Source organism: Mustela putorius, unplaced genomic scaffold, assembly GCF_011764305.1.
Source record: "Mustela putorius furo isolate JIRA1106 unplaced genomic scaffold, ASM1176430v1.1 tig00003834_pilon_pilon_pilon, whole genome shotgun sequence".
NCBI lineage: Eukaryota > Metazoa > Chordata > Mammalia > Carnivora > Mustelidae > Mustela > Mustela putorius.
Window position 1 is genome coordinate 100,480,851 of NW_025421987.1, and position 21,195 is coordinate 100,502,045.

General features: G+C 39.7%; 1 protein-coding gene across 4 annotated transcripts in view; it reads left to right on the forward strand.

The window, feature by feature from the left end:
• The first annotated feature begins 15,996 nt into the window (after positions 1 to 15,996).
• Positions 15,997 to 21,195, forward strand: part of ILDR1 (immunoglobulin like domain containing receptor 1) — a 29,403-nt gene continuing 24,204 nt past the window's right edge. For 2 of the 4 annotated variants that reach the window (XM_004745478.3, XM_004745479.3), the window contains exon 1: positions 15,997 to 16,279. In XM_004745478.3, coding sequence (XP_004745535.2) covers positions 16,225 to 16,279 — 55 coding nt within the window. In that variant the 5' untranslated portion in view covers positions 15,997 to 16,224. The remainder of the gene's footprint in view (positions 16,280 to 21,195) is intronic. The other 2 variants (XM_004745476.3, XM_004745477.3) reach the window with 1 other exon arrangement.

Consider the following 21,195-nt stretch of genomic DNA (forward strand, 5'->3'; position numbering starts at 1 on the left):
CTAGTTATGGAATGAATAATTCACAGAAATAAAAGGTACAGGGTAAGGAACATATTTAATGGTATTATTACAGTGTTGTATGGTGACAGTTGGTAGCTATACTTCTGGTAAGCATAGAGTAACATATAAACTTCTCAAATCACTATGTTGTACACCTGAAACTAAAGTAACATTGTGTGTCAACAGTCCTTCAATTAAAAATTAATAAATAGGGGCGCCCGGGTGGCTCAGTTGGTTAAGCAGCTGCCTTCGGCTCGGGTCATGATTCCAGGGTCCTGGAATCAAGCCCCACATTGGGCTCCCTACTCAGCAGAGAGCCTGCTTCTCTCTCTCCCCCTCTCCCTGCCATTCTGCTTACTTGTGCTCTCTCTGTAGCACTCTGTCAAATAAACAAATAAAATATTTTTTAAAAAGAATAAATAGAATTGTCAAAAAATATATACAGCAACAAATTGGATAACTTAGAAGAAGTGGATTAAAATCCTAGAAACATATAGCCTACCAAAACTGAATCACGAAGAACAGAAAATCTGAAGAGACCAGTAATGACTAAGGAGATGGAAGCAGTAATCAAAAACTACAACCAAGAAAATGCCCAGGACCTGATGGCTCCACAGGTGAATTCTACCAAACATTTAAAAAGGAATAATGCCAATCCTCCTTAAACTCTTCCAAAAAATTGAAGAGTGGGGAACAATGCCAAACTCACTTTACAAGGCCAGCTTTACTCTCTCATTACAAAGCTAGGTAAGGGCACTATAATAAAAAAGAAAATGACAGACTGTTACTCCTAACGAACACAGATGCAAAAACTCTTAACAAAATACTAGCAAACTGACTTCAGTAGTACATTAAAAAGACCATACACAATGAACAGGTGGAATTTACCCCTGGGTTTTGAGGATGATACAACATATGCAAATCAATAAGCATGATATACCACATTAACAGAATGAAGGGTAAATATCCTATAATCATCTTAATAGAAATTCAGAAAAAGCATTTGACAAAATTTAACACCCTTTATTGATTAAAAAAAAACCAAACTCTTGACAAATTGGTATAGAATAAATGTACCTCAACATAATAAAGACCATCTACAACAAGCCCATAGCTAATATCATGCTCAACAGTAAAAAGCTTAAAGCTTTTTCCCTAAGATCAAGAATAATATAAAGATGCCAGTTCTCACTGAAATCTTAAAATTTGTATGGAACCACAAAAGGCTGAATAGTCAAAGCCATCTTGAGAAAGAAAAACAAAGATGGAAGCGTCATTCTTCCCAATTTCAAAGCCTATTATAGTTTTTCTTTTAGCACTTTAAATATGTCATTCCACTGTCTTCTTACTTGCATAGTTTCTGGGATAAAAAGTCCACTGTCATTCTTATCCTTTTTCTTCAGCAGATTTTTTTTTCCCCCTCTGTGTATTTTCAAGATTTTCCTTTGGTTTTGGTTTCCAGCGGTTTGATTTTGGTATAGACTGAATTGTGTCCCTCCAAAATTCAAATGTTGAAGTCCTAACACCAAGTACCTCAAAATGAGACCGTATTTGGAGATATGGTCTTTAAAGGGGTGATTAAGTAAAAAGGAGGCCAATATGGTGGCTCCTAATCCAATCTGACTGGTATCCTCATAAGAAAAGGAAGTTGGGATACAAAATAAGACACCATGGGTGACATCCACAGACAGAGGGACGATCGATGTGAAGGTACAGCAAACAGCATACAGTTTATTAGAGTGGTTACGGGGAGGGGTTTAGGAAAGCCAAAAGGAGATGCCTCAGAAAAAACTAACACTGCCAGCACCTGAATCTTGAACTCACAGCATTCAGAACTTTGAGAAATAAATTTTGGTTGTTATAGACACCCAGTCTATAATATTTTGTTATGGTAGCCTTAGGAAACTAATACAATACAATATGTCTAAGAATGGGGTTTGCTTCAGTTTCTCTTGTTTTGTTTTTGGTATTTATCCTTCATGTTGTTTTCTGAGCTTCTTAGATCTGTGGTTTGAGGTATGGCATTAATTTTAGAAAATTCATAGTCATTATTTCTTCAAATATTTCTTCTATCCCATACTTATTCTCTGATCTTTCTGAGATTCTAATTACATGTATATTATAATGTTCGATATTTTCCTTCAGGTCTTGGCTGCTCTGTTCTGTTTATTTTCCCCCCATTCTAGTTTTTTCCTCTTGCTTATCAGTTTATATGATTTTTATTGACCTATTTTCAGGTTGCATTATTTATTTGCTGTGTGGTCTACTTATGGGTCTGTTTAAGGCATTTTCCATCTCTATTACTACTTTTTTTTTATTTCTAGCATCTCCATTTGACTCTTTTTTGTTTATAGTTTACATTTCTCTGCTAAAATTATCTGTCTGATCCTGCATGTTGTCCTGTAAGATAGTTTCAACATATGTCATATTTGTGTCTGGTTTTTTTTTTTAGGTTTTTTTAAAAAGGTTTTTATAGTGGGTATGAGAAGAATAAATGAAAGAAGATGGGATTGGGAGGGAGACAAACCATAAGTGACTCTTAATCTCACAAAACAAACTGAGGGTTGCTGGGGGGAGGGGGTTTGGGAGAAGGGGGTGGGATTATGGACATTGGGGAGGGTATGTGCTTTGGTGAGTGCTGTGAAGTGTGTAAACCTGGTGATTCACAGACCTGTACCCCTGGGGATAAAAATATATGTTTATAAAAAATAAAAAATTATATTAAAAAAAAAAAGGTTTTTATTTACTTGTTTGACAGAGAGCAAGCACAAGTAGGGGGAAGGGCAGAGGGAGAAGCAGTCTCCCTGCCGAACAGGGAGACCCATGTAGGACTTGATCCCAGGACCCTGGGATCATGACCTGAGTTGAAGGCAGATGCTTAACTGACTGAGCCACCTAGGTGCCTTGAGTCTGGTTCTGATGATTATTTTGTCTCTGCAGATTTTGATTTTTCTTGCCATTTTGTATTCCTCTGCTATAGATTGAATTGTTCCTCCCCCAAATTCATATGTTGAGGCTCTCTGAGTGTGATGGTATTTGGAGATGAGGCCTTTGACAGGTAATTAGGTTTAGATGAGGTCATTGGGTTGGGGATTTCATGATGGGATTAGTGTTCATATAAGAGGAGATACTGGGAACTTTGTCCTTTTTCTGTCTCCACCATCTGAACATACCTTCAGAAGGCACTTATCTAAAACCCACAAAGAATTCTTACCAGAACCCAGCTATGCTGGCACCCTGATCTTGGACTTGTCAGCCTTCAGAATGCTGGGAAATACATTTCTGCTGTTTAAATTACCCGGTCTGTGGTATTTTGTTATGATAGCTTGAGCAAACTAAAATAGCCTCGTCACTTTTTGTTCAAAGCCAGATGTGTTAAATAAGATTATAGATACTGAGGTATACATGCTTTATGCTCAGAGATAAGCCTGTCTTTCCTTTTGCTAGGCTCTTAGTGATTCGGGGATTGGTGTTAAATTTGTCTGGAGTTGAGTTGGGCTGGAAGTTCAGTGTTGCTATGGTTAACCTCAGTGTACCACAGGCTTTCAAATTTCTCTAGAGATACCTTGTGTGGGCTGTTTGTCAGAGTGTTTCTTTCAATGTCTGCTCTACACTTGGCTTCATCTTTCTGCTTTCCTCTGAGTCTTCCCTTTAAATTGCTTGCCCAAAATAATCTGTTTTTTGAAGCTCTTCTAGCTGTATTCCATTCTTAGTTTTACTTAATGTTTATTAGAGTGGTTATGGGGAGAAGAGTTAGGAAAGACTTAGTTCTCCGATGTTCTAATTGCTTCAGTTTTCATAAGACATTGTGAACCTGTGTTCTTGCCATCACTGGTGTTCTTGCCTTTCACTGGACATAGTGCTGGGCCAGAACCTATCCTTGACTTAATCCCAGGGTTAAACATTTATTCTCCTGTTCCCTACCCCACCCCCTCACCTCACCCCCTAGTGGCAATGGGCATCAACCAGTGCCCTAAGGATACAGTTTTTGTTTCCATTATCCCTGCAGATTGAGCCTTTTGTTTCATAAAAGACATAGAGCTGGGTTTGAGCCAAGTTATGGCAATGATTTCTAGTCCCCATCATCCAGCCATCCCTGTAAGGAAAATGTCCTCAGAGTTTTCTTCAATTTTCTTTCCATTTTCTTCAGTGCTCCTGGTGAGGGTCTCACAGAAAAACCCTTCAAGAAGGGCTTGCTTCACTGTATCACACTGGCCCACACTCAACCTTTAGAAATTGATTACAGTTTTCCAGTTATTCTTGTTACTGATAATCAAATACTCTGATTTTGTTTTTCTATAAAGGAGTTGTCTCTCCCCAATTTTGGGTTATATTTTTGCCCTGTGATAGCAATTCTCCTAAGGATTCAAGAATCTGTTAGTTTTGCAGTTTGTCCAGCATTTTCTTGTTGTAAGGGTGGGAACAGCTCTCTTCATAGCTCTCTAAACTTCCGAGGTGAAACCAGAGGTAATATCTATATTTTTTTCATATATTTCATACAATTTCTGGGACTCAACCAAAATAACCAAACACACTAGTTTGCTGAATACAAGATCAATATACAAAATTAACTGAATCTCTATAAACCAGCCATAAACAATAGGAAATATAATTTTTAAATGATTTTAAAATTGATATAATTTATCAGCAAATTATATCAATACCTACAAATAAACATCATAAAGATGTATGATATTTCTATCCAAAAAAACTAAAAAATTTTTTTTGAGAAATTAAAGAATTTAAAAACAAATGGAGGCATACACTAAGTTCATAAATCAGAAAGCTCAAAAATATAAAAATGGCAATTCCTATCAAACTGATCTATTGATGTAACTCAATCCCAATTAAGATCCTAGAAGGTTTTTGTGTAAATTAGCAAGCTGATTCTAAGATGTGTATGGACATGTAAAGGACTAAGAGTAGTCAAGTCATTCTTAGAGAGGAAAGTGAAGTGAAAGGACTTGCTCTAGTAAGTATGAAGACCTGTTAGGAGGTTACAATTAAAAGAATGTAGTATTGACACAAGGGTAGTCAAACAAATAGAAAGCTCAATGAAAGAAAATAGAGAGTCCAGAATAATATAGACAAATGTATACACTTCACTTTTGGAAAAGCTGACATTGTTGAACAGAAGGGAAAGGAATTAATTTTCTTTCTTTCTTTCTCTCCCCCCGCCTTACTTTCCTTTTATAGTATTCGTGCTGCCCAAGCAAACACAGGAATTAATTTTCAGTAATTAGTCTTGGTCAATTGGATATCAGTATGAGAAAAAATGGAGGGCTACCTGGCTGGCTCAGTCAGTAGAACATGTGACTCTTGATCTCAGGGTCATGAGTTCGAGCCCCATGCTGGGTGTGGAGCCTGCTTTAAAAAAGAAAAATGAGAAAGAGAGAGAGAGAGAGAAATGGAACTTAACTCCCTACTTCATATGTCAGTTCTGTGTGTATTTTAAATCTAAATGTAAAAAGCAAAATATAATGCTCCTTGGAGATGACAGAGGAGAATATCTTCATGACCCTAAGAAAGGCCTGTATTTCTTAAATAAGACACTAAAATTTTAAAGACATTAAAAAAAGATATTGATAAGTTAAGCTTGTTGAAAATAAATATTAAAAATATCTGCTCATCAAAAAATATCATTTAGAGAGCAAAAGACAACTCACAAGTTGGGAGAAGATATTTTTAACCTGTATAATCACAGAAAGGACCATATCCAGACTACAATAAGAAACTCCTGTAAATCAAGAAAATAACAGAAAACTGGATAGAAAAAAATAAGCAAAAGATTCCACCAAAGACAAAAAAGAATATCCCAAAGTCCTGAAGGCAGTTAAACATATGAAAAAGTGCTCAACTTCATTAGTCATCGGCGAAATGCAAATTAAACTACAATACAATACCATCACAGACCCACCAGTAGAGCTATAATTGAAGACTGTTGATCCCATATATAGCCAAGGATGTGGAACATTAACACTTTCATACATTAGCAGTATGTATATAAATTGGGAAAAACCTAAGTTTGAACATATGCTTACTATACTGAAAATCTATTACTGCATAAAGCAATATTGTTTTAGTGGCTTAAAATCACAAACATATATTCTCTCTCTTTCTGTGGGTCAGGAATTTGACAGTAGCTTAGTTGTGTGGATTTTGGCTCAGGGTCTCTCACGAGCTTACAGTCAAAATGTTAGCTCTTCTGAAGACTTGACTACAGCTAGAAAATTTCCTCCCAAGATCGTTCAGTCATACGACTATCAGCAGGAAGCCTTAGTTCCTCACCATGTGGACTTCTCCATAGGATTGCCTTAGTGTCTTCATGATATTGCAGCTCTTCCCCCAGACTGAACAAGGAAGAAGCTGTAATGCCTATTATGACCCAGTCTTGGAGGTAATACACCGTCACTTCTGCTGTTCATTAGAAGCGAGTCACTAAGCCCAGCCTATACCTGAGGGTCATGGATTTAAGCTCCCCCCTTTTGAAGAGAGGAGGGTAAGAGAATTTGGGGATGTACATTAAAATCACCACACATACCCCATGACCAAATAATTTTACCCTGAGGTACAGAAGCAAAAATGGGCGATTGTATGGCTCTCCAAACATTTACAACAATGTTTATAGCATCATTATTCAGAACAGCCAAATAGTAGAAACAAAATGCATATCAAACAATACAACTGATAGATAAATTGTGCTATATTCTAACATTATATTATTCATATATAAAAATTAACAAACTTACATGCAAAACCACAGGCGAATCTTGCTAATACTAATATTGAGCAAAAGAGACAAACTTCAAAAATGTGTACTACATTATTTTCTTTATATAAATGTTAAAAAAAGGCAAAACCAATCTATACTATAAGAAGTCAAGATTGTGGTTACCTTTAGGGAGGAGAAGGGAGGAAAGGATTAAGAGGGATTATAAGGAAATGCCTCTGAAATTACTATTTCATTTCTGATCTATAACTTGCCCAGAGTGGTAATGGCAAAGATATGTTTATGTTGTTATAGTTCATGGAGCCATACACGTCTGATTTGTGCAGATTTCAGAACTGTCTTATACTTCAACTTTGGAAAATTTTTAAAAAGATGCCAAAGAAAGAAAGTATTCTTCAGGTAAAAACACATGTCTGTGTTGAATTTGGTCTGCAAGTAGCCAGTTTGTAATATCTGCTCTAGACCAGATTGCTAAATATGATCTCCAGTTATGTTAGAATTTGGTGGTGGCATAAATCTATTCCTATAGAATTTAGAATTGTCAGATGTTGGTTGTGGAGAAATCCTTCTGGCTCAGTTAATCCAGTGATTTTTTTTTTAAGATTTTATTTATTTATTTGACAGAGAGAGATATCACAAGTAGGTGGAGAGGCAGGCAGAGAGAGAGAGGATGAAGCAGGCTTTCCACGGAGCAGAGAGCCCGATGCGGGGCTCGATCCCAGGAACCTGGGATTATGACCTGAGCTGAAGGCAGAGGCTTTAACCCACTGAGCCACCCAGGTGCCCCAATCCAGTGATTTTTCAAACCAACCTCACTTGCAGAGGCAACTCCTTAGGTACTCGACAGACTGCAAGTGCTTTTCAGAACACTGTGTAAAAACCACTGATCTAGCCTAATGCCCTTGTGTTACAAATAAAGAAACTGAGGCTTAGAAAGACTGTTATTTGTTTAGAGTTATACAACTGCTTGGTGGTAATGTCCTGAGATTCACTCCCACCTGAAGTTACCATGAGTATGTGCTACTGCTCTGGTGAAGAAACCTAAAAAGGGAAAAATTACATATCTCAGGACCTTGGTATTTGGAGTAGCTACTCTCCAATTCAGTCATTCAAGGTGGTGGCAAAGCAGAATTATCAAAGATAAGCTGAGACCAAGAAATATGTTGGAAAGTGTTCTGTTTAGGGACTACCCTGGGAAATACCCCATTTGCTAACAAAGATGTGGGGCATTCTCTCATCCAGCTCACCCTTCAACTAGGTTCTCAGCTCTGGCTGTACATTACAACCACCTGGGAACTTTTGAAAAAATACTGCTTCCTGGGTCTCCCCATAGACAAATAGAATCAGATTCTCTGGAGTGGGCTGGAAAGAATTGGATATTCTAACCCCTACTGAAATTTACTGAGATGTGTATGGACTGAGCTCATCATCTCAGAGAAGCTCTGAGTCTAAACAACAAATTGGGCCTTGCCACAAGATGAAAAAAAAAAACAACAACAACAACACTAGAGAAAGAAAAAAAATCCCTCTGGTGGTAGCAAAACTCCAGGCTGCCTATCTTTATTAGTATGAGGACTTGGGCCTCTTCTCTTTGTCTCCAGCCTCAGGAAAGCAGCCCCCATTTGTCCCTAGTTTTTCTCCTTATTATAAAATATTGGGAACACCATATTCTTAGGCCTTGCGTGAAAAGTGCAATTAAAGTACCTTGGTCCCATGCATGGCTTTGGCAGAACATGGAGTCTACACCTCTGCTTAGAATGGGTAGAGCCCTTGGGGCGCCTGTGTGGCTCAGTGGGTTAAAGCCTCTGCCTTCCGCTCAGGTCAGAATCCCAGTGTCCTAGGATCTGAGCCCCACATCGGGCTGTCTGCTCCGCAGAAAGCCTGCTTCCTCCTCTCTCTCTCTGCCTGCCTCTCTACCTACTTGTGATCTCTGTCTGTCAAATAAATAAATAAAATCTTTAAAAAAAAAAAAAGAATGGGTAGAGCCCATTCTCTGAGGAAGGTTGCCCTTAGAGATGCATTAGTTCTGTATTCCTCTGTCCAGTCAAGGTACATCTTACTAATCTGTATCCTTTTCACCTTTGTAGAATACTAGAAGTGGGAAGGACCAAAGAGGTTATTTCACTCAGTTTTCCATTTGATAAAAACATTCTCGGCCATAAGTAACTTACTGAAAGTCACACAGGATGTCACTGGAAATGTCATAGCACAAATACACATGGTCTGATCCTGCACCCAGTGCTTGCTCCTTTTTGTCTTAAAAGCATTTTTAGTTACAAAATATGCCAAAGATAGAGACAAGCATATGAAATTTAACGATTTTACATTCTTAGCATATTGGTTTCAAGTATTTTTTTTCTTTTTTAAATAAAATGTTACAAGGGGCACCCGGGTGGTTCAGTCGTTAAGTGTCTGCCTTCAGCTCAGATCATGATCCTGGAGTCCTGGGATCGAGCCCTGTATCAGGCTCCGTGCTCTTCAGGAAGCCTGCTTCTCCTTCTCCTACTCCCCCTGCTTGTGTTCCCTCCCTCGCTGTGTCTGTGTCAAATAAATAAATAAAATCTTAAAAAATAAATAAATAAAATAAAATGTTACAGATTCAGCTGAAGTCTCTCCTAACCTCCCATCCAAGTACTAACCAGGCCTGACCCTGCTTAGCTTGCGACATCAGACGAGATGGGGCGCATTCAGGGTGGTATGGCTGTAAACAAAGTTCCTCCTAACCTATACCTCTCTTCCTTCCCTCTCACAAGTAACAGCACTCAAAGATTGGTGAATCCTATTCCCTGGAATTTGTTGTACTTTGTTTTATATATATATATATATATATAGAGAGAGAGAGAGAGAGAGAGAAAGAGAGAGGCAGAGAGAGAGATCTATTGTATAGATTGTTAATTCATTTTAACAGTGTCATGTTATCTCATTTCATTCATAAGCTCCATTTTATTTACTTATTCCTCTCTGATGGAAAGTTGTTTCCAGGTTTTGCACAAATTGTTTCACAGTCAACATCCTTGACATGTATCTCTGTGTACAAGAGTGAGAATTTCTATAGATTGGAGACCTAGAAGGGAAATCACAAGGTCCTGGAGATATGCACTTTCAACTTTATGAGATTTTGTCAAATTGTTCTCCAAAGTAGTTGAACCAGTTTATACTTCTCACATCTTTAGCAGCACTTCATTTGCTCAGACTTTAATATTTAAACACATTTGTCACAGGTGAAATAGCATATTATTTTATTTATTTTTTATTTATATTTTTTATGGTTTTTTTAATTTTTATTTTTTTAAAATTTCTTTTCAGTGTTCCAGAATTCATTGTTTATGTACCACACCCAGTGCTTCATGCAATACGTGCCCTCCATAGTACCCACCACCAGGCTCACAAATCCTCCCACTCCCCGCACCTCCCAAAACCTCAGATTGTTTTTCAGAGTCCATAGTCTCTCATGGTTCATCTCCCCTCTCATGGTTCGTCTCTCTCCAATTTCCCCCAACTCCCTTCTCCTCTCCATCTCCCCATGTCCTCTGTGTTATTTCTTATCCTCCACAAATAAGCAAAACTGTATGATAATCGACTCTCTCTGCTTGACTTATGAAATAGCATTTTAAATTTATAATTTCTGATTATTAGTCAGGTTGAGCATCTTTTAATAAAATTAATAGTGAATTAGATTTCCTCTTATATGAATTGGCTTTTCATCTCCCTTACCATCAGGTTGCCTCCTTACTTTTTAGGAGTTTAAAAAAAAAAAAATTGGTGGTTATATTTTGTTTGCCTTTTAAGTGCACAGGTAATATCTTTCTCCAGTTTGTGGTTTGATTTTTAATTTTGTATATATTGTCTTTCGTTTATAGAACTTTTAAATTTAATATAGTCTTCTGTATCAGCCTTCTTCCATGAATTATTATTTTTGTTTTCTGTTTAAGAAATCACTTCTTTCCTCAAGGTCATATGAGTATTCTAACATTCTTTTCTTCCAAAAGCTTAAAATTTTTGCTTTTAATATTTAATTTTAATCACTTTGGAATTTTGTATGTAATATGAAGAAAAGATTTTAACATAACAAACACGAATTGTCCTAGCATCACTTATTGAATAGTTTATTGTTATCCCATTGAATCATGCCACCTCTGTTATATATCAAGTTCCCAGCTATATGGGTATCTGTTTCTAGAATCTCTTTTACGTTCCACTTGTCTGTTTGCCTATCTATGCCAATGCCGCATTTTTTAACTGCTCTAGCTTTATCATTTAAAGAGGCAAACTCCCCTCTTCTTATTTTTTTCAAAAATTATCTTGGCTATTTACAATCCCATTCCTTTTAATTTTAGGAATAACTTGTGGAGTTCTTGGGAGATTTTTCAGGTTTGTGTTAGAAATATTTGGAATTCATTAATTTGAAAAAAATTATCGTCTTTAGTGGTATTGTTTTTATCCATGAATACGGTACATCTTTACACTATTTACCCCTTTGAAAACTATTTTCACTAACTTTTTACAATTTTCTCCACAGAGCTATTTCACATATGTTGTTAGATCTATTCCTAGTTACTTTATAGATTTACTGCTATTACAAATATATATTTTAAAGTTATATCTTCCAAATGGATGTTACTGGTATATACAGATGCCAGTGACATTCACGTATTGACCTTATTTTCAGCGACCTCTCTTGTTAGTCCTTATAGATTCTCTTCAGTAGTTTGTGTAATCATAACACTGTGAATAACAACATCTTTATTATTCATTTTCAGCCTTTTAATTTTTTTATTGTGCTAATTAGAAGATTCAGCATAATGTTGAATAGGAGTAGTAATAATGAGCAAATTTGTTTCCCCAAATCCTTTCACTAGATTCTACCACCTTCTATTTTTATCCCTACTTCAAGATGAATTGTGTCTTTGGTTTTATCCCACTGACCAAAACGTAGATCCCCCAGTCCCTGCTGACCCAAACCTCCCTTACCAAGCACGCAGCACCTACTAACCTCATTCAACCAATTGCACTTAATAAAGGAGTCCATCACGCAGAGGAGTTTCATTTAGATACTCCACTATTCTCTCAGGTGCAATGTGTCTGAAATAATTCAAAACTTTTCCATATATCTGTGTTCTTTAAGGGCATCACCAACCACACAGACTCAACAATCAGAAACCTATATTCTTCTCTCAATTCCCACATCTAATTTACCATCAGTCTCATCAATTTCACATTCTAAATATCTGCCAAAGTATTTTCTCTTCTCCATTCTCAGCACCAATGACTGCGCTGAGCCCTCAGTATTTTTCTATCTTGACTAACTGATCTTTCCATCTTTCATCTCAATTCTTGCTTACCATTCTTCTCACTGCTGTCAAGTTTATTTTCCTAATATGCAAGTCTGATCATGCCTCACCCAGCTTTAAACCCTTCACTGCTTCCCCATTGTCTACTATATGAAGTCTTAGTTCTTCAGCTGGTCATGCAAGGCCCTTTATTTACCCTGGCTCTCTAACGTATTTTCCTACCACTCCCACCTTGCCCTACAAAAAATGAAGTGCTGATAGTTCAGCTGTGCTATTCCCTCGTGCTATGATTTTTGCACATAGTCTCTTTGTTCGGATTGCTCTGGCAAAGTTGTTCACTTTCAAACCCAGCTCACATGTCACTTCTTTCAGGAACTATGGATAAAGAGCTCAACAATAAATATTGAGCACTACCAATATGCCAGGTGCTTTGCTAGATGCCGGCATAGAAAATGAACAAGATGTGTTCCAAATGTTGCAGCATCAGTTAGCTACTTTCATTTTTTTGTCTCCCTTTAGGTTTAACTGCCTGGAGCAGTATTTTTACTTACATGTTTATTTTCTTTCTTTCATTCTTTAAAAAAAAAATATTTTCTTTATTTGACAGAGAGAGAATATAAGTAGAAGGAGTGGTAGGAAGGGGGAGAGGGAGAAGTAGACTCCCTGCTTAGCAGGGAGCCCGATGTGGGGCTCTATCCCAGGACCCTGGGATCATAACCTGAGCTGAAGGCATACGCTTAACAAACTGAGCCATCCAGGTGCCCCTCTTTCTTTCATTCTTGATAAATACACAGTTAGGTGTACAAATATCGCATTATGCTTAAGAAGAGATGCACTTGCATATATAGACCCAGTATTCAGTAACATTTATGGACAGTTTTAACTAGAAAGTATGATTATAAATGATGAAATCATAAGTTCTGTACTTTGTGGTTAGACTCTAGACCATGAACACAAAGAAACACAGTATGGCTAGGGTAGTAATTAAGGGTGTGCTCTCTGAAGGCAGATTGCCTAAATTTGCATCTCAGCTTTGCTACTTAGCAGCTGGGTGACCCTGGATAAGTAACTGGACCTTTGTGCCTCAAGTTCCTCAGCTGTAAAATGGGAAAAAAAATAATCCCTGCCTCAGTGTTGTTGGGAGAATTATTGAAGTTATTACAATAGTACTGAGAATAGTGCCCTGTACAATATAATTGTTTAATAAATGGTATTTATTGTGACTTTGGGGAAACTTTTGTCTCAGTCACCCTCAGTAGGTCAAGTGACTTTTACTTCTATATTGAGCAATTAAAGAACTTTTTGTTGTTCTGAACCAAATGTATATTCTTATCAAATTTTTACTGAACCAACGGCACATGCTGGCAGAATAACTGGCCCAGGAAAGCTCACAGTAGTGGAATGGAGTTTTACTTCATGGAGAGCTAAATGATCTATGTGGAAACAAACAGTAGTAGCAGATAGAGTCAAATAGCTGCAAATTCAGGTGAAGGCACAGCTAGGTGAGACTGTATGGTGTAAGAATTGACAGCTGAAGGTCTGGAGTCAGACTGCCTCACTTAGATTCGTGACTCCACCATTTACTAGCTTTGTTCCCTTGGGCAAGTCACTTCTTTATACCTCAGATGCCACATTATTATTAATGGAATTGATAATAGCAGAAAAACAGTCCCTATTAAATGTAGTTATTTTAGAAATATAATGAGATAATGCATATAAGGCGCTTAGAACATTGCTTGGTACAGAATAAAAGTGGTGAAGAAAAAAGATGCATGCAGTAGGCAGAGAAATATATAATCTGTGTGTTCACTCCAAGAAAAGCAAGAGAGGTAGACGAGCAATGGAATGAGTGATCCTAAGAAAAAATAAGGACATTTAATTCTACTGCACTTGGGATAACTTTTGTAAATGTTATATTTTGTTTCTATAAAAGCCTTCAATATGTCCCCAGTTATGTTGGGTTTAGACCTCCAGAACTTCCCAAAATATGTTCCATGAAGCATCTGCCCAAAGATATGTGTAAGAAAAAGGCTTTGGGGTTGAATAATGCTAAAAAATGCTATATGACTGATTTCCTTAGAAATTTCAAATGTAGGGGCGCCTGGGTAGCTCTGTTGGTTAAGGCTAACTTTGGCTCAGGTCATGATCTCTGGGTCCTGGGATGACGTCCTGCACTGGGCTCCTTGCTCAGCGGGGTGCCTGCTTCTCCCTCTGCCCTTCGCCCCCTGCTTGTGCTCCCTTTGCCTGCTTGGGCTCTCTCTCTCTGTTAAATAAATACATAATATCTTAAAAAAAAGAAACTTCAAATGTATAGTAGCACTCTAAGGGGTTGAGAGATGCTGCAAAAATGTTTCATTGAGTTTAATCCAGCATTTTTTGAATTTGATCACAGAGCTTTTTCTCTATATGGTATTTATTAACATGCCATGGAATAAAAATAGAGAAATGCCGGCTTCCGATGAGTATTAAAAATAACCTTACATCAAAACAAGGGCTGAGAGGCATGGGAGGTAGGTTTTGGAAAGAGAGGACTCATACTTTTTAAGGCTGGGATTGAAAATCTGTCTAGAGTAATTTACAAATCCAGGGGCTATACAATTCCCTCAGGGTCACAAACACTCAGATACATACAGTGTTCCTGGGAACAATGTGCACAGTCTCTGGAGGGCATTGGGTGAACACCCCTCACATTATAACCTGCTTCAGCCGCTTTGCTGAGATCCCACTGTGGAAGGTGTAAAGGCCCCTGAACATGTGGTACCACCTGCCTTTGACCATGTACTGTCTGAATTTACTTCCTACTTTTTTGAAGAGAAGAGGCTACAAGAAAAACATTAAAAGTGGAGAGGCCCGATTGGGAAACTAGAGGCCAGACTCAGGGGGAAGAGGGGAAATTGGGAGAAGGGACTGGGTTGACCTCCAATCAGTTTCCGGACAAGGATGTTCCTCTGGGCGGAAGTGAGATGGGGGACACCAGTAGCTCTAACAAAGAGAACCCTTCACAGCAGAGCAGGTTAGGAGATAATACTTAAGAGAAATAATATTGCCTTCCAAGGGCAGTGATGAGAATGGGAGCTTCCTGAGGGGCAGAAACCCTGTTTAATTCATCTTTATAATTCTTTTCTTGAGGAAAAAGGTGGTGGCTAGGAGGGAGAGCGCAATGAATAATCCCTAATAAGAGAGAGTTAGATAAAATAGCTTGCAATTTACATTGACCAGTGTTTAGATGACTTTCCAAGTAAATGTTGTTGGCTGGTTTCTGAAGGTAGGTGTATTTTGCCCCTTCCCATGGGTTGCTACCAAGAAAAGAGACACTGGATTATATCCTAGTTGGCCTGTTGCAAGGAGACCTAGAATCTCTGACTTGGGAGGGCTGACTCAGGGAGGGGCTGATGAGCCATCTTCATGCAGGTTGGAAATTAAGAACAAGGAATACATCAACACTAACAATGCCTAACTATGAGAGGGGAAAGCAGTACTTTTTTCTTATTTCCAATAATTCATATTTTTCTGACTTTTCTATAATAAGCACCTATGACTTTTATATTTGTGGAAAATTAAATCTATTTCTCTAGTTTATATGTACATCTTTAGTTTCTAGAAAACCCGAGCAGACATGATGGGCAAACTTCATATTGGAGTGTTTTTAGTGGGGAAAAAGTGTTCCAAACATGTTTGAGGGTATGGAAATACAACGTAGGAAACACACCTCAGAAAGTTATATCCACGTAATTCTACAAAGAGGGGAAGAAGTTTACTAGGGATAAGATTTCCCAAGAACCTCTGGGGAAAAATGTTAACGCTGTCTATGTCTATAGGTGGGAGGGTGTGGCGAGAGACGGGGTTCCAGAGGGACGGATTACATGGCAGCCCCGGGAGCCGGCCGGGGCGGGGGGGGGGGGGGGGGGGGGTGGTGGTGGTAAGAAAGGTGGCCACGGTCCTCCGGGAAGGGGGGAGGGGGGCGGAGCAGGAAAGGGCGGTGCGCGGGACGGGAGGCGGAGCCGTCGGCGCGCCCAGGTGGGGATGAACCCGGGCCCTACCTGCTCCAGGACCGCAGCCGGTCTTCCCACCGCCCCGCGTGGAGAGAGGGGAAAGCGGAGGGATTCCTTGGAGAAGTGGTCCGTCCTGGAGCGGCTGCTGTTGCAGAGAGACGCGGTGTCCCCCCGGAGCTCCTGAGCAGGCAGGGGCCAGAGAGCGGCCCGCATGGGCCCGGAGCTGCCTGCGCCTTGGCTCCTGCTCTTCACCTGGCTCCCAGCAGGTGAGCCTTGGGAAAAAGTGGGTCTCACCCTGGGCCCGGGGAGACTGGAAGCCATTGTTGCTAGGCCTTGCACAACTGGTCACAGGCAGGCCAGTGGAGGCCTGGGCCGCGCTCTGGTAGCTCTTGGCACAGGCTCCAGGAGGTGCGGGAACTGGCTCGAGTTTCTGCCTGTGAGAACCTGTTGTTTTCCTCTTTCATTAGCCCGGCCCTTCTGAGACAGGTGCAACTAAGCCCAGAGCCTCTGGGCTTCCCTGCCGCAGTCTTTAGGCACTTCTTGGTCTTGAAAGCTGAGTTGATAAACGTGGAAGCACCACTCTTTTGATCCCTCATTACTTGGCCCTTTCATCTGATATGGTGACAAAAGTGCATTGATGTCCCTCCTGGGGGGTTATAATGTGTCCTTAGAATCATGGGATGTTCGAGATTATTCAGAATCTATTTTACAGGGCTGAACCACGTGTCTCTTTGCTCATTATGTTCAGTGTCATTTTTCTACTTTCTTTGTACCCACCCACTTTCCTAACTTTAACCCTTGCTCAGTTCTCTCCCCATCAGGTGCCCAACCATCCACCCTCTCCTCCCTTCTCTTAACCTTCCCACCCTGTCTGCTTTGGAAAGTATGGTTTTTGTGTCTCAGTATATCTCTTGGGAATGTGACAGGCGTGTGTATCTGCAGGAGTAAAATCAGGTAGGAAAGGACAGCTGAGTGACTGCCTGTGCAGGACTTCCAGCCCTTTTCAATTAGGATGTAGGTGTGACCTTACAAACAGACCGGTAGGAGTTCCCTTGGAAATAATGCCCTGCTGTATTTCATTTTACCATTCCCCACCCCTTCTTTAGGACTAACTGCCCTCTTACCTCTAAGTCTTCAGTGGGAAGTCTGCTCAGTTTGCTCACAGACTAATGTAAGCCTTGTATTTTTCTGAGGGAAAAGATGTGATATGAAGGTATGGACAGAATTTCATTTTTACCAGCTTAGGTATACTTAGCTTATAGGACATGAAAACCACTCGGATGTAACTAAATCTCATTAAGACAAGATTCCACAATAGCTTAAGCTTAATGCTGAGAATAAAAAGGATGGAGAATTGCAAAAGGGTGAGAAAATCGGAAAATCAATATTCCCAATATCTTCTGGCTCACACCAGTTTCTGCAGGATATGTGTCCTATCAGTTGTCTGAAGCTGACAAGGATAGATGCTGGACACAGGATACACAAGGAAATGGACTAAACCTCACCTAAACTGGAGTGCTGAAATTCTACCAGAACAGTTACCTACTTAGACTGTGACAGCAAAATCCTAAACATCCCAGCTTCTTAGTCCTTTCTCCTTTGCCTTATGTGTTTAGCTCAAATTCCACAGCAGCTAGGGATTCCTGAAGTTGCTTGAGCTGCCTTTTCAAGAAAATTGAGGTCTACTCCCACCTCTATCCTTAGCACCCCATCCCCAGATTAGGACTTTGTAGCCAGCAGTCATGAAGGTCAAAAGAAAAAGAAAAGAAGCCTTACAGACAAAAATTTTATTAGGATATAAACTGCAATCCTTAAATCATCAGCATAATGTTCTAAAAGCTTTTATTTTTATGAAGAATATTGAACACTGAACATTTTTCAAATACAGTGATTATGACCAAAGGGTATATTCTTATAGTAAGCAGATTGCTAAATGGACAGGGACTTTTTTTTTTTTTTTAGAAGAAGATTTTATTTATTTATTTGTCAGAGAGAGAGAGAGCACAAACAGGGACAGCAGTGTGCAGAGGGAGAAGCAGGCTCCTTGCTGAGCAGGGAGGCAGATGTGGGACTTCACCTAAGGATCCTGGGGTCATGACCTGAGCAGAAGGCGGATACCTAACCGACTGCGCCACCCAGGCATCCCTGGACAGGGACTTCAGAAAGTGGAATTCCAACTGTTCAGGAACCAGCCATGTAGTGTTAATACCAGGATGCTGAAGTGTTGAAACTATACAGACTGCCCTGTTTCCTGCCATTCTTTAACTGGAAACCTACCTGCATGACCCACTTTAGAACCAGAGAATGCCGAAGTCAAAAAAAGTCCGAAGTAAACACTTAATCTTACCTTTATATCATAGGTGCAAAATTGACAGACTCCAGCACTTTGAGAGGAAATAACTATTTTAGCAGATATTTTCCCCGAATATGTGTAGGGCATGCTAAAAAACAAACAAACAAACAAACAAACACCCTGCATTCAGCTATTTAATGTGCATTTGGATTTTACATCCAGAATGTATGTGTGACTCTGGTCAAGTTACTGAACTGCTGAAAGTCTGCAGTAAACAGGGATGATTATAGTACCTATCTCAAAGTTTTTGTGAGGGTTAAGTGAAATGAAGATTTTAAGGCACTGAAGATAGTGACTGAAACAAAATGAGGTCTTAATGAATGTTAGTCATGGTGATAATAATACTCATGATTTAGACTCAAGGAGGATTTTTTTAGAGCTAACTTTAAAGAAACAATTGAAGTGTCCCCTCGTCCTTCCCCTACAGCTAAGAAACTGCAGTTAATAGTCAAGTCAGACCGACTGTCGGGTTGGAATTCAGATTCTGCCTCTTACTAGCTGTGACTCTGGAGAAATTACTTCAGTTCTCTTCATCTAGAAAACAGGTAGAATTCCCGATGAGCCCCTCACACCTCCCGCCTCTCACCCCCATAAGGCCAACTTATGTTGGGTGGGTTAAGATCAGGCACAGTGTCTACAACATGATCATCACTCAGGAAATACTGGGTCCTGCCTCCCCCACCTCTATTTTTAAACCAAACTTCCTAAAATTATCTAAGATCAAACTGAAAATCAAGTTCTTCTCTCACTTCCAGTATCTGCCAGAGCAATGCTTCTCAAACTTGTTTTCTTTTTATAGTTCTTACCAAGAAAGACAGTTTATGTTGTGACATGTGCACATATATAAGATTTATAAAACAGAAACAAAACTACATGCACACACAAACCCATTACTATGCTGGATGAAAGAATAACAAACTGACAAATAAAATAAAATGTTATTTTAATAACATTTAAATTAGTAGAAAACAGTCCCCAAATTAACATTCAATAGAAAAGTCCAGTAAGTTGATTTTCCCAAGATCTGCTGCAAATTGCATTATGAACTTTGAAAAACCTGAGAGTATGCTCATTTTGGTCCATTGCCCTGTTCTCTCCTGTTTCTAAAGAAGATTGAACCCAAGTTTCTGGTTGGAGTCCAAGTTTCTACAGTTGTAAAGTATGGGCCATTAGAGAAATTATGTCAGATTTGGGTACTGGCTACCTGTTCAGTGTGGCCAGAGGCCCTGACGAAGCTTCTCAGGTCAGGGAGTCCTGGGAAGTTACCACAGTCCCTGTGCTCTGAGCTGTGGACTGATCACTTGTCAGAGTTTTAGTTTGTTGGTTTTTGTACTTCTTCAAAGTTTTTTTTTTCCTTTAAAAAGAAACTTCTAGGGGCACCTGGGTGACTCAGTGGGTTAAAGCCTCTGCCTTCAGCTCAGGTCATGATCCCAGGGTCCTGGGATGGAGCCCCACATCGGGCTCTCTGCTTAGGGGGGAGCCTGCTTCCTCCTCTCTCTCTGCCTGCCTGCCTCTCTGCCTACTTGTGATGTGTCAAATAAATAAATAAATAAATCTTTAAAAAAAAAATTTACTTTTCTGCCCAAATTCTAAAAGGGTGTGTCTCATTGGGACTTCTGTGAATTTCTTTTTTTTTAGGATTACAGAGAGGTGTTAACTTACAGATTCACGCAACTCTCAACTTATGTTATCATTTTTCAGGCAATCAGCCCACTGACTCCTTAGGGACACATTCTTAGAAAGCATCTTGGCTAGTAATTTTCCCTCGATGGTGGGGGAAAAGTGTGGGATCACACTGAGGACTGAATGACATCTCAGTCCGCAGTATAGTGGGTAGGAAAGTGGAGCTTCTCAGGCTGAGGGGGGTGTGGGTGGTGGATGGGAGCTGCCCACGTGGCTCCTTCCTTACCTCCATGGAGCCTCTGATGGACCTCCCCAGAGTTCTGGGCTCTGCTGAGCTCAAGTACAAATCATGGCCAGTCCCTGTCTGTCTTCCTCTCTGGGCCAGTTTGGCAGATAAGGAAATCTGCATCCAGGAAGATCATAAGCCTTAGGTTGACACAGTGCAGTTACTTTGAGAGCTGAGACCAGAACCCTGGCATCCTTGATTGTAGTCCATGGCTCTTTCCTCTGTTTCATACCATGGAGCAAGTTTGTTTTGTCTAATTGCATCCTGGTATGCAGAAATAGAAATAGATTGCCTCCTGGATGTCTAACTAAATGGCATTTATTAAACATCTTGCCCCAACAAAGATGCTCTGGAAATGAGATGCTGGATAATTAATGTACTGTCTACCTGGGTTTCTTTCAGCCCTGTGCTGTATTACATTATGTCCCTAGGGGAGAAATAAAATGGTGTGTTTTAAGAAGTAGGAAGACTTAGATTATGTGTCATCTTTCTCTCATCTATTTTTTTTTTTTTTGTACTAAGATTTTTTTATTTATTTGAGAGACAGAGATAACTACAGGGATAGCAAGAGAGGGCAGTAACAGTGAGAAGAGGGAGAAGCAGGGTCCCTGTTGAGCGGGGACCCCGATGTGAGGCTCGATCCCAGGACCATGGGATCAGGACCTGAACGGAAGGCAGATGCTCAACCGACTAAGCCACCCAGGTGCCCTTCATCTTTATTTCTATAGTTTTCAATCTTTAAGTCTTAGAGTAAGGTGGGGTCAGAGGAAAGCAGTTTTGACACTTTCCTCATTTCCCAAACGCTGTTAATCACCATGTGTTGTTTCTTAATCCCAGGATCTGCCGCCTCTTTTCTATTCCAGGTGATAAACCTAACACTAGCCTATTTTAAGGATCTTAAGCATCTGCTTGCCTTGAGG